Here is a 13,851-nt window from a genome sequence, read left to right as displayed (position 1 = left end):
GATGAAGGGGTCTGGGCTGACACGTGCCTACCAACCACCTCACACTGTGTAGAGCAGTGAGATTTCGGTAAATTGTATAAGCCCTTGAGAGAGTTCCTTCCACCGTGTGTCTGGACATGGAGCAAGGATGCGTGTGTCCCAGGGGCCAGCAGCCCTCAGTCCCATCTGAGGGCTCAGTGAGCACAGCAGCCAGGCCACGAGAGAGAGATGCAGTGCGAAAAGAAGCACGTAGGTAGGAGCAGTCAGCTGCTTTGTACCTTAAATACTCACTCTCAGGCACCGGCATGGTGCAGCACCGCCCTCCTGTCCTCTTTGCCATGGCCTGGCTGTACATCCTGATAAAAATGTTGGTAGGAGAGGTGTTAATCCGTGGCCTGAGGAAAGGCTTAGTGAACCGGCAGGTGTGAAAGTCATTACATTAGTCATGCAGGTGTCTGTTACAAGTGGAACACAGGCACCCCACCTCACCACAATCTAAAGTGCTCTCTGTTGATGCAACATTGCCTTGTTGTTAATCAGATTAAATGTCAGGAGAAGCTTTTTTTAGATACAGAGAGTGTACTTGACATAACTGGGTAGTTTACCCATCAGCACAGTTGCCATGTTAACTTGTTGATATAAGAATTGTTGCTGTTGTTTGATTAGCGCGTTCTTAACCCTCTGCTGTTGACTAGAAGTGTATTTTTTTTATGATAGGTTCCCTGTATTTGTTTATAACCTTTAAAACAGTTAAGTAGTTATTTTATTTTGTTTTCTTTGGAATTCACAGGGTTTGGTAGACTACTCTAGCATTACACTGACTCTTAAATTTCATCTTATGCCTTCATATAGTCCACTAAGTGGGTTGTTGAAAGCAAAAATGCTTTCAGTTTTGGTTCGAAGGCATCAAGATAGAGAATTAACCACTTCCCCGGCTCTTTTTCAGTGGTTAATCATCTTTACTTCTACAGTTGTATGCATGTATTCTATATAATGTAGTCTAACTTTGGTGTCCACTTGTTGGCTTTTATAGGTATCCTAGGTATCCCTTTTCAATTAGATATCAAGATATATAAATGTAATAGCAGAGTATGAATGGGAGAACCAAAGCTGCCACAGACTTTAATTTAGTTCTGATCATCTTTTATTTTTTGTGTTGTTTGTTTTTTGTTTTTTGTTTTTTTTTCTGGAACATACCAAAGAAAAATATATTTGCATGTTCCACAGATGTTTGTCTTAGGCATCAAGAGTTAGAGCACGCTCACATATGTGACTGTAACTGCACAGCACATACGTGGTAAATGGTCTGGGTTTCCTGGAAGCTCCAGACAGAACTACGTGTGCTCTGTAGGGTGGATTGGTGCCAGTTCTTTGGGTGTCCGAAGGTTTTGTGGGGGCATCAGGCTGAATAAGGCTATGCCACTGCTTCGATCAGTGCGACATAGTATAGTAATGCCAGGTAAACACGAATGATGTGGATGACACCAAGCGGAGTGGTGCAGTTGACGCGACAGACGGAAGGGATGACAGCCAGAGGGGTCTGGACAGGCTGGAGAAGTGGGCCCATGTGAACCTCAGGAAGTTCAACAAGGCCAAGTGCAAGGTGCTGCACCTGGCTCAGGGCAGTCCCAGACATGAGCACAGCCTGGGAGATGGATGGATGGAGAACAGCCCTGTGGAGAAGGGCTTGGTACTGGTGGATGAAAAATTGGACATGAGCTGACAGTGTGCACTTGCAGCTCAGAAAGCCAGTCGTATCTTCGGCTGCATCAAAATAAGTGTGGCCATCACATTGAGGGAGGGGATTCTCCCTCTCCATCATCTCTTGTGAGACCCCACCTGGAGTGCTGCATCCAGGTCTGGGGCCCCCAACAGAAGAAGGACAGAGACCTGTTGGAGCAAGTCCAGAGGAGGGCCTCAAAGATGATCAGAGGCTGGAGCAGCTTTCCTACAAAGACAGGCTGAGGGAGTTGGGGTTGTTCGGCCTGGAGAGAAGGCCCCAGGGAGACCTCACAGCGGCCTGCCAGGGCCTAAAGGGGGCTGCAGGAGAGCTGGGGAGGGACTCTTGGTCAGGGGGTGTGGTGGTAGGACAAGGGGAAATGGCTTTAAACTAAAAAAGGTGAGATTTAGGTTAGACACTGTGGAGAAATCCTTCACTCAGAGGGCGGTGAGGCCCTGGCCCAGGCTGCCCAGAGGAGCTGTGGCTGCCCCATCCCTGGCAGTGCCCAAGGCCAGGCTGGATGGGGCTGGGGGCAGCCTGGGCTGGTGGGAGGGGTCCCTGCCCATGGCAAGGGGTTGGGATTAGATGGGCTCTGAGGTCCATTGCAACCCAAACCGTTCTATGAAAAGTTAGGTCAGGGACCAAGCCCTGAAAAGAGCAAGGGTTGTTGTAGTTGTACTGCAGCTGAAGTGGTTTGAGAGTCCAGCTCTGTCTGCAGTAGAACCGAACAGGCTACAGGGCATGTTTCATAAACAATATTTCTCCTCCTAACAAATGTGTGTGAAAGTACAAGGCAGAGAATCTGAATTCTGGTCTCTTTCCAGGGACAAGAGTATGTTTAGTCTAGATGTTTCAAAAGCTTTACAGTAAAATGAAGATGTAAGGTCATTATTGTATTGACTCTTTGGGGCTATCAGGAACAGAATTAACTCGGTCTCTTTTCAACACCGAAGACTTTTTAATGCCATTGTACTTTACATCTGGTTTCACCCTGTGTTCCCACAGAATATTAACTCAAAATTGTGGTCTTCATCTTCAAGGCTGACTAATTCCTTGGGCTGAATTTTCTGCTATATAAATCAAACTCCTCTGAATAAATAAATCTGCTTTCAGTCAGTCACACAGCTTCAAGTCAAGAACCCTCCAAACTAAGAGTCATTATATATTTACCTTCCAAGTGTAGGCTGCATTTTTTCAGTCTGTCTTCTCAATAAAAACAAACTCTCCCAAACAGAATTTAGGGGAAGGTAAACAGAGCGTATCTTGCATGGTAGATGGTATTCATATTCCTCTATGTATTGTTAGAAATTGCTCAGGGACTTAGAACATGCTGCACAGGATTCTGAGAGGATTTTCCATGGGGAAAACAATGTCAGGATTCACATACAGCAACGATAGCATTTATTCTCTGGTTTTGGGTAGACATAACCTCACAGGAAATAAACGTATATACCAGATCATTGTGTACGGTTAGGGTGGGTTTCTCAAAAGTGTCTAAAGGGTGTAGCTTTCTATCACCTGTCTGAAAAATCTGTTATTTTCAATCAATTTCTGAGAAACCATTCAGATGTAGACATTTTAAAAAAATGTCTTCCTTCCTTTTTCCAGTTGAACTTACCACTGCATTTTTTTCTGCAGAGGGTGATCTTATGGACTGTGATGGAAAATCAGATTCCAGCCCAGAACGGGAGGCTGTGGATGATGATACCAAAGTGGCAGAAGGAGCTGATGGGATTAAGAAAAGAAAGCGAAAACCATACAGACCTGGTAGGATGAATAAGTTATATGATTGTGTCACTTGCTTGTTTTAAGGCTTTTTTCTGTATTATTAAAAAATATATAGAAAAAGAATTCTGATTGTTCTAAGCTATCTGCTGATTTTAGCATTGTTTTCTGTTATGGTTAAAATATTTTTTTAGTTCTCTTACCAACATACTTTTCCAAAGGCTGCTGCACAGCCATACGCTTGCAGTAAAGCGTTGCCAGTTGTTGGTTTGTAGTTCAAATCTATACTTTTTTACTGATTTTTAACTTGATAGGAAAATGTACTGTAATTATATAACTGAAGGAATACAGTTTGTGTGTGTGTGCATGTATTTATATACATCTGGCAATATATGAACTTCAGGGAACTTTTTGCCAGTATTTTACATAATTTCTGAACTAGTTGTTAGGAGTAATTTACTAAACATTTGCAGATGAATTTTAATGAATGCAGTTACTGGATGAATTATTTTATTTTACTTTATCAGTGGTGTCGATTCTTTATTATCCTGACTATAGAATAACTGTGTATCCTCGATGCAGAAGCACTTGAGCTGTCTCCAGGCACAAAAAGCTAGATACGTGAGTGACTCAGGAGGAATTGGCTCTGATCTATTAGGGCTAATACTGAACCCGAGTTAATAAGCTCTGCTTAGATAAAGTCTGGCTTTTTGAAGAGCCCCTACATCACACCCCTCAGTATGCCTCGGTGTCTGTGTTACATGGTGGTTTTGTTTTTCATTACGCAGCCTCCCACTACTGTGGATAATAAGCCGATTGTAGTCTTTGCCGTCACAAACACTGTTTTTGCCAGTCACGCCCATCCTTCTTGTTGTAATGGGCCATATCCTCTGATTATGAAGATAGCAGGGGAGGAGAACAGAGAAAGGAAGCAGGAGCTACAACATGGTCCAATTTCTCTTGCTTCTCTATCAGTAGCTAAACAAATCTGTACCACCATTTTCCCTCCCCGTGTCATTTCCCAAAATGCCGAGGAAGAGCCCCAACCCAGCACTCAGCAGGTCATGCCCATGGGTGTTTTGCGTTCCACGTTGAGATCGTGGTACAAACCCACAGCACTTAACAGAGATTTCCTGTTTCTCAACAAGTAATACACTTCAATAAGCCATTTATTTCCACTGACGGGTCCTCAAGAGGAGAGAGCTTCATTTGCTCAGAGTGATTTTGGATCATGAGTTGCGCAGCCATCTGTTAGTTTTCTGCAGCCAACAATTTCCCTGAAAAATGAAACAAACCTGAGTCTGATGCATTTACATACCTATACACCAACTGTAAGGGACCAGGAACACTGCAGTCAATCTTTGGTGAAGGATTCTGGAGTTTCAGGCAGTATAATGTTGGTTAATTACCTTTTTATTTTGTAATACATCCATCTTTAGTACCGTCGTTTGGAGTGGTGGGCTCTCCAGAGCAATTTGTAGTTTCTTATGACCCTTTAATGTTCTTTAATAGGTTTCATTTAGTAGATTGATTAATTTTAGCAATTCATCAGCTTGCCAAGGGAGGAAAAAAACAGCATCTGAAAGTTGCCAGGTTTGGTGATTTAATCTTCTTGTGGATGTATTGAAGTCCTAAAATTCTGATCCATTTTGATAATTACATACATACCCACTGAGGCATCAAAATTAAGAAATGAAAATTCATCAAGTATATCAGATTTCTTCTTAGACCTCTGCAGATGCAGTTGTCCAATTTACCTGCAGAATAGTCTTGCCTCTCGTTCTTGCTATAAAGCACAGTTTTAATTGCTATACTGAATTTTTTTTTCTTGTTAGGTATTGGTGGATTTATGGTACGTCAAAGAAGTCGTACAGGGCAGGGGAAGACTAAAAGATCTCTCTCCAGGAAAGATTCTTCTGGATCTGTTTCTGAGCAGTTGCCTGGCAGAGATGAAGGTAAGTGCAGAAACTTAGCTGTTATTTTTGTTGTTCATGGTTAATGCAGTAAAAAATAATACAAGTTACCAACTTATATTACTAATAATTTTGTCCTTGCTTGTGTTTGTAGAACTACTTTCTGAAGTCAACAAATGTTTCTGTTAGCAGTGCAACCCAGTATTGTATTTGGGTCCCCAGTTCAGAAAAAGTCCTTGCTTTTTCTTCAATATGTTAATGTTATAGCTATGTTTTTCTGCTTTGTAAATACTGTTTTGGTGTGGTATACTAGATTGTTTCAGATAGTGTTGAAAAACTTTGCTTTAACGTTTTTCAGTTTGTATGTAGGGATCTTCTCCTGTAAGTTAAAGAAAAGTTAACTACCCATTCTGTGTACCAGTATAACGCAAATTGTTAAAAAGCAGTATTTTTAAGTATTTTTCAGTTAAACAGCTGAGTTTCTCTACTTGCTCAGGCACAATTGCTTGTTAAGAAAAAAATAACTCAGAATGTCTTTGTATGTTGTAAATCATCATAGCTTGCTGAGAGCCTGTTCCTCAGCTGCCAGTGCTCATCAGCCTTACAAAGTTGTTTGCTATTCTTGTCATGTCCCACTCCCTTTTTCTGCAAAAGCTCACTCTTGACCAGCACAGGGGTCACAGGGTCGGTGAGCCTCAGTCTGTTCGGTGCCCTCTGAATGTGGTGCAAGAGATGACTGTAGTATAAAGCATGGCAAATTTTACTACGTAATGTAGTTTCTTAAATAACTTCCCAGGGACATTAACTTCATGTAGTTAGCTTTGGCAAGGGAGAAGTGAAGGACTTAAAAAGTTTAGCTCTTTACCTCTAGTGTTTTCACTGGTCTGTCAAAATAAAGTATTAAATGATTGATTAGCACACTGTGCTTTGGCGTTTGTTAGGAAAAAATGCTGTGCAGCTTCATATATGATAGCTGAATAAATGTGTAATTTTTCTTGAAGGGCTTCTTTATAGATTTCTTTTTCTGGCCTGTTCATTATTTGTACAAGTCATTTTTCAGATTTTAAAAAATGGTTTGTGCTTTCACTTTGAGAAAAATTAGTTTATAAATTGAAGGGTGATTAATGTGTAGCTCAACAGTGTTGATTCTAGACACAGTACTTCAGTAGAATTCTCTTGCAAATATCTGGTTGAATGCCAGCTATAACTTCTCTCAAATGACCAAATTCCTAGGTTGGCTTAGAGATAGAAAAGTTAAAGGTCTATCTAAAGCTAATGAAGTACGGCAAGATCATGATGTGGCTAGTATCGCAGATGGCATTTCTGCCTTCCTGAACCCAGGTGACCAGGTTCACAGCTGACAAAAAGCCACCTTCAGAATGTATCTACAGTGATATTCAGAATAATAAACTCATGCACATAAATAGGTAGTAAGGTGTGTTAGGCATGCTAGCCCTGTACATTTTGAGCAAGACACAGAGCATTTTATTTATTTGTGCCTGAATGCTATTTTTCAGGTTGGACAGAACAGTTGCCAGACACTCCAGTTGAGGAGTCTACCCCAGCTTCTGAAAGTACTGAGAAAATTAAAAAGCGTTACAGGAAAAAGAAGAATAAACTTGAAGAAACTTTTCCTGTCTACTTGCAGGTAAAACTATCGGTATACTTTCTGAGTAAATACATTTTAAAAACTGATCTTCGTGTTTCTTAGTTCATAGGTCATTTAAACCATAAATGCTTCTTTTCTGATTCCCAATTTATCGTTCAAATGTAATGTGTTTTCTGTAGGAAAAGTTTGTTACTTTGTAGAGAAATATGTATGTTACGTTAAATCTCTTCAGTGTTTAGGCTTCTTGTTCTGAGAGAGAGGAAAAATAAATTCTTTGTTTTCTTTGTAAACTGACACATGACATTTTCAGCTTGTCATCTTGTGTACTACATTCAGCGGTGTAAGATGTCTTAGTTTGATCATTCCATTTCCTCTAAATACTACCTTTTCTTTACAGAAGATTGTAGAACATGATTTCATAGGGGAAGGTTTTTCCGTAGATTCATCTTTCTATATGCTCTGCATCTCCCCACCACAATAATCCCTGCTCTTCTACTGACCATTACTAACGTGATGTCCCCAGAGCTAAGAGAGGTAGCACTTGATCTTCAGGAATGTGGATAATAACCAAGATGTTAATGTTGATTGACCAGCTTACCTATCCTCACCTGGTTTATAAACCAGCTGGTTTGTATCTTTCTCTCACCAAGAACATTATTTGTTTTGTTCTTCTTCTCAGCCACCTTTTTCATGAAAACCTTATTTTGTAGATATTTACCAAAGTTCATGGCATAAACTATGTCAGGACTGAAAGCAAAATTGACAGAGGCGGAGCAATCTGTCTAAAAATAATTTGTATTTCACAAGTGGAGAAGTGAGTTGGAAAGAAAATACTTGAGCAAAATTCCCTTTGTATTAATAAGAACAAATGCTTTTTCTTACTGCACATATTCGTCACATAGAACAGAATAATTCATAGGAATAACTGATAATAAAAATCAGTCTATAGCTTTATTTCTAGACACTACGTCCTAAATCGAGGTTTTAAAGACTATATGAAAACAGGAAAAGTTGTTAGGCGATGAGTAAAACTCGATTTGATAGGCTCTTGTCAAATAACTCAAGTGCTCAGGTTTAGGTGAGTGGTGGCTGTGAATAGTATTTTAAATAGCTTTAGGTATTTTGTTACTGCAGTTCTCCCTTAGGACGATTTTGTACTAACTGCAATGCAGCATTTAATCATTCCAGAACTTGGACCACAGTGAGCTGGAGTATTTTTCATTAACTTTTTCATGGCTTTTATCGAGTTGTTCAGTAGCTTTCCCCTTCTTCAGCTCTCATTTTTGTGCAAGAAGAAATACTGAATATCTTCTTTGAGATTCATATGTTTTTTTAATAGCACTGTATTGGTACACTGTCTATGCTGAATATATGTAAGAAGACATGGAAGGTTTTCTATATAATTTAAGATGTGAATTTAAGGGAGTTACGTAGCTACCTCAGGTAAGCTATATATCAGTTGTATCCATGCCTCATAGTCTGGAGAAGATGATGCCATACCCAGAGAGGTATGGGACTGAGACTGTAATTTTACATTTCTAGTAATCATTGGAGTTTTCATTTTAACTTTGCAGCGTGTGTAACCTTTTCAGTAGATAGACTGTTCTTCCTATATTGAATCATTTTGTCCTCTTTGCAGGAAGCTTTCTTTGGGAAAGATCTGCTAGATACCAGTAGACAAAACAAGATGAGCCTCGATAATTTGCCTGAAGAATCACTTCCACTCTCATGTAAAACAAATCTGACCACCAATTTCCTGGATCCTTCATCAGACCCACTTCGTAGCTCAACCTCCACTCCAGCTCAGGCAAAACTGGGACCTCAAGGTATACAAAGCTAAAGTTAGTGATAATCCAGTAGTTTGTTTTTGTTGTAAATGGGGCTCTTGCACACTTTCAGAGTGTAGACTGATGTATTTTCCAGCATTCTGTATGTCAAGTGCTCTTGTGAGGTTAAGTTACATTTATAATCAGTGACATCTAGCTCCAGGGCTTTACTTGTTGCAGCAAGAGCAGTGGATGGCTTGGCAATTGGAACTTAATACAAAATCTGACACTCCTCGACTGTAACATCCGTGTCTGTAAAATTCATGAAAATGAATTCCGTCTAAGAATGCTCATACAGATCTCTCATAGGAGAATACAAAAAAACCCTCAGATTAAAAGGCGTTTTTAGTAGTGTTCTGAATGTTAGTTGGATAAGTATCAGCCAACTTCTATCTTCTTTAATGTTTTAGATTATTTTAGGTTACCAGTCTCCTCTCCTCCTCTTAGTTCACCATGCCCTTCCTGAACATGAGTGCCCTTTCAAGGTACAGTTTGTAGCCCCTAGGCGATCTTTTGGTTTTGCTTTCCGTTGCAAAACTTTGCTGGAGATATTATTGGGAGTTTTGCAAGTAGCCAGAGGGTTATACATGCTGCTGAAAGGGCAGCTTCACACAAAGGAGCAATTAAAAACAAAAACCTTATTGTCTGTTCCACTTCTTTTTTTTCCCTTTGTGTCTTGGATATGCTGTTAGCTGGAGGTGTCTTACTATCCTGAACTTTTTAAAAACTGTTTCTATATCTTGTTTATATTGGTTAATTTGTGACTTGTGTTTCAGCTCATCTTCACTTTCTCCATCTAAAAATGTTGACATACACTAACACAGTTTCCTATGCCCAGAGAGTCTTTTGCAGAAAGATCACTTATTTGTGATCGTTACTCGGTGAAAATCTGCTAAATGAAAAGCAAAAGGCTACATTATAATTAAACATTGATTGTTATACAGTTGAAATTGTGAGTAATGGAGAATACAAAGGTTAACTTCCCCTTAAGGGGAAACCACTGCAAATGGAGTGTTTCAAGTTCTGTATTCCATCGGTTCCAACACTACAAGAAAATAGTCACACAGACATTTTCTCACCCCAGCCTTCTTTCAGGAACCACAGATTTGAAGTCTAAGCTGGCATCTCAAACTGCATGATTAAAATCATTAATGTTTATGTATTATGGTAGTATAAGGAAGGTTTTAAAACTGTTGAAACTTAGTATAATGTCTTTTTCCAAAGTGGAAAGGATTATTTTTTTAAGCTCTTTATGAACCAGCAAAGTTGTAAAACTTCATCATTTCCTCTTCTTCTATGCAGAAATAAATTGTAAAGGGGTGGTTATTAGGAAATAAATGAATTACTTCAACAGCTTCAGTGGATAACCTCCTGTCTTTCCCATTTTATATGAGAGTCTAAAAGGACAGTGTTTTCTGGCCATAGGAATGTTCTCAACAATTGTCTCCCTACCGTTAAGATTTCAGGCCAAAATTGTGTCCAGACGGAGCTGTTTGTTGTAGTTGGAGAGCCAGCGGGTGAAGTCATCTGCCAACATCGATCAGTTCCAGTGCAATTTTTCTTTACTCTTTTGCTGTGACCATGTGGGAGACAGTTATTTCCACAATAGCATCCACATGTCTGACAGAGCCAGATTCAATCTGATTGATGGAGACCTTGCTAAATTTGCTAATTATCGAGCTAGCAGCAGTCAGATCTTCCCTTCTGGCTAGTATTGCAGAGGAGCTGGTGATGAGAGCAGTGTCCGAGAGCACCTGTGCTATTTCCATCAGTTTGATACAGACCTGCTTTGTTCACTGCACCCGGAGGTGGTAGGAGCATGTCATTACTGTGTTACTTTCCTACAGTGCCAGTTGTAACCAGGATTGCTAACTCCTGTGAGAATCCTTGCTTAACTGGGTAGGTCTTTCCCACAAGGAAGATGTTCTTCTCATGCAAACTCAATTGATTAAACCCAGCAATAAGGGTTAGATATGCTTGTTCTTCTTCCAAAGAGCTCTTAAGCATCTTAGGAGGAATTTAGTAGATCTGTTTTGCTTTTCCACATGTACACAGGACTGCTAGGGAGTTTTAACAGTGATGTGTTCAGTCTGCTAATGAATTGACAATGCACCGCAGTGACATGCTGTGACTGTTTATTCTTAGAGCTTGGTTAAGAGTAGCCAAAGCGTTTGCCAGACAAGATAGCAGTAGTGATGGTGATTGGCAGAGCCAGACAGAAGAGGGTTTTTGGAGTCCATTCTTCACTGTCGGTTACTAGTAACGGTGATTAAAGTGAGCTTTAGGCTGCCAGTTCTGATTTCGATCTAGCAAAGAGGTTGCAATTTGTATTTTTGGTTGTAAGACTCACCTCTTCCATGGTTTTATGACACTAGTGGCACACTGCTGCGGTGTATGGGGTCAAACCTTAGAATCATTTAAAAGAGCTGCTGGAGCAGAGTGCAAAGGCTTGCTCACCGGGAGCACAGAGCACCAGGTCTCCAGAGTCTCCTGGCTGCTCGCTGGTTAATGATGAAGGTGTTGACCATGATCTGTACATCCTCTGTGATCTGGGGTTGTGATCTGATACATCCTGGGTGATGTGGGGGCTCTGTGTCACTCCTGAGAGCCTTGACCTGAGTGTGTCTCATCAAAATTTTAAAAAAATGCCTCTTGGCAAGGTTCTGAAAATGTGAACTTTCTTTGTGTATAAAATAGGCTATATTCAGTATTTATTTTTTTTTCCTGGAGATGCTGAAAAAGTCGTCTATTTCAGTAGGGTCTCGAGAATGCTAAGGAAATTCTTCTTAAACAAAAAGAGAGGAGTCATCTGCGTCCCTGCGCAGCTAATTCCATTGCTACTGGGACATCTTAAAACTAGATAAGTCAGTCTGTGATTAAACACATTAGGGTGGCTGCAGCCCTGGGAGAGGCGTTTTTACTCTTGTAATAAATAAATAAAACTAAATGCGTCGGAGGAATCAGGATCACGAGGTAGCAGTAGAATCCTGCTCTGTTAGAGATCCAGCATTATAAGCAAGTAATTTCCCTTCTTGCTTTGTCTTAGTTTTCATCTCTATTCTGAAGAGTCAAATTAATGAGCAGTATTGAGCTATTTGTTTGGCACAGATGTCAACTGGCTATTGATTCCGATCTGGAGCAGCTGAATAAAAGGGATTTGGTTATTTCCAAGATAATATTTAGCATCCATTGAATTAAAACTGAAAAAAAAAACACTTTACTTCAGATGTCTTACATGAAGCTTGTGGATCATAGAGTCTACCCCCCTGCTATCACCAACACTGTCTTTTTATAGACTTAACCAGATCAATCTTGATAGCAGTTGGCTTTTTTGCAACCCACCAGTCTCATCGGAAGGCCATTACAGAACCTGATTGCCTTAACAGTTAGAAGCCTTAAAACTTGAAGCCTGAATTTATTCACAATCATTTGGTAACTATGGGCGGTAAACGCTTCAGTTGTACATCTCTACACCTGAGTCTTTTCTTGCTACTTACTCAATGTATTTGGGTTCGCTTTAGAAGTTGACTTCTTAGGGACTCTTCCCAAGCACATTACTAAAGGCTGTGGAGGAAAGCACCATAGCATATTGAAGGATGCTGATATGGTCTTGGTACTTCCCTCATAAGGGCTTTTTTCTCCCTGCTACTTGTCCACCTTCAGGCAGGAGCTCAGAAAAGTTAGAAGACAGCTCAAGTCTGTTCTTTGCCTGTCAGCCAAGTGAAGACCTTAACACCACGGCATGGTGCCTGGTGCAACTTACTGACTTGCATGATTGTGTTTGACCAAACTGCCAGGAAGAATGTGTATCAAAAAAAACCCCAAACAACTAGCTTGTGTTTAAAACCTTAAATTTCATAGTCCTTTTTACCAAGTCCACAACTAAAATAAGGACACACACAAAGTGATACGTGGTTTGGAGATACCTTTAAGTACTCTTCCTAATACTAGTAAGAGCTGCATTATTTATATATATTTTGTTAACAGAGCATTGTATGCTGACACATTGATTGACCTAACTGAGTGGCAAACATAAGATACTATTTAATTAAGATGGTATCATTTCCTCTGTGTTATAGAGGATAAAAATGAAGAACAAAAGTAGTAAAGTGAATTTTCATTTTGACTTTTACTGACGGTTGGAGGGAAAAGAGTCGTCTCTGAAGAACAAAAGGAACTTTTAAATCACTGTAAAGTTTAGCAGATTGGAAAATAGCCTCGTGATATAATTAAATCCTTGGCACCAGGCCTCGCAATTAAGCTAGAAATACTTTTCTGGGGAAGCTGGGTAGGAGCAGTGGGAAAGATACCCATATATCTATGAAATACGTTTGCCCTTTGAATTTCTGGTCCCTTTTACCTGCCCATATTGGTTTTCCATATTGTATGCTGTATGATTTGTATTAATACCTTTTCTCTGTTAATTATATGCATATTGGTGTGTTTTACCATCTCTTCATGTTTGTTTTTGCAGTGATTTCTCATGTGGTCATGATAGTTTGCAGTGGTTTTTTTTTTTAATATTTTTCTCAATTTCTTTTTGTTTGTCAAATAATTTTCTTTAAACATTGCATGTCTGTAATCGTCCTAAAACCTAGTTAATAAAACCAGATGGGTCGTTTGGAGTTGCTTCACCCTAGTGAATAGGATGTCAAGAAGATAATCATATCCAGAATTATTATTTAATATTCCATAATTTATTGCTAGGATCAGACTAGTTTTTGCTAGATTGCAAACAAACATGACATTTCTACCTCCAGTTCTCATTTCTTCAGGACTTCTGATCGTAAAAATAGCAGCTCCAGTTTCCATTTACTTACTACTACTTCTTACTGTTATATTTTCTTTCCGTATCAGGGTGTAGTAACTGGTTGCTCTATAGTGTTAGGAAAGATAGTGGTGGTAAGAGAAGAATACTGATAATTTTCTTTTTTCTTTTTTCTTTTTTTTTAATATTTCCCGTACACTTGCTGTGAGCTGTCTCCTTCACCAAACACATTTGTTGATTCTTAAATTCGTGGGCCTTTGTGTCTTAGATGTTGAGTTCTCGTTAGATCTTTTTTTTCCTAAAACCTAAAA

General features: G+C 39.7%; 1 protein-coding gene across 8 annotated transcripts in view; it reads left to right on the top strand.

Annotated features, from left to right (window-relative positions):
- KMT2C (lysine methyltransferase 2C) overlaps positions 1-13,851 on the top strand; it is a 196,114-nt gene that overhangs the window by 140,756 nt on the left and 41,507 nt on the right. For all 8 annotated transcript variants that reach the window (XM_066991125.1, XM_048062386.2, XM_048062384.2 and 5 more), the window contains 4 exons: positions 3,338-3,466; positions 5,260-5,379; positions 6,855-6,985; positions 8,586-8,772. In XM_066991125.1, the coding sequence (XP_066847226.1) occupies positions 3,338-3,466; positions 5,260-5,379; positions 6,855-6,985; positions 8,586-8,772 (567 nt within the window). The remainder of the gene's footprint in view (positions 1-3,337; positions 3,467-5,259; positions 5,380-6,854; positions 6,986-8,585; positions 8,773-13,851) is intronic.

This window comes from Anser cygnoides, chromosome 2 (genome assembly GCF_040182565.1).
Source record: "Anser cygnoides isolate HZ-2024a breed goose chromosome 2, Taihu_goose_T2T_genome, whole genome shotgun sequence".
Lineage (NCBI taxonomy): Eukaryota > Metazoa > Chordata > Aves > Anseriformes > Anatidae > Anser > Anser cygnoides.
The sequence above is the reverse complement of the archived record's forward strand: the minus strand, read 5'-3'. Positions and strand labels throughout refer to the sequence as shown.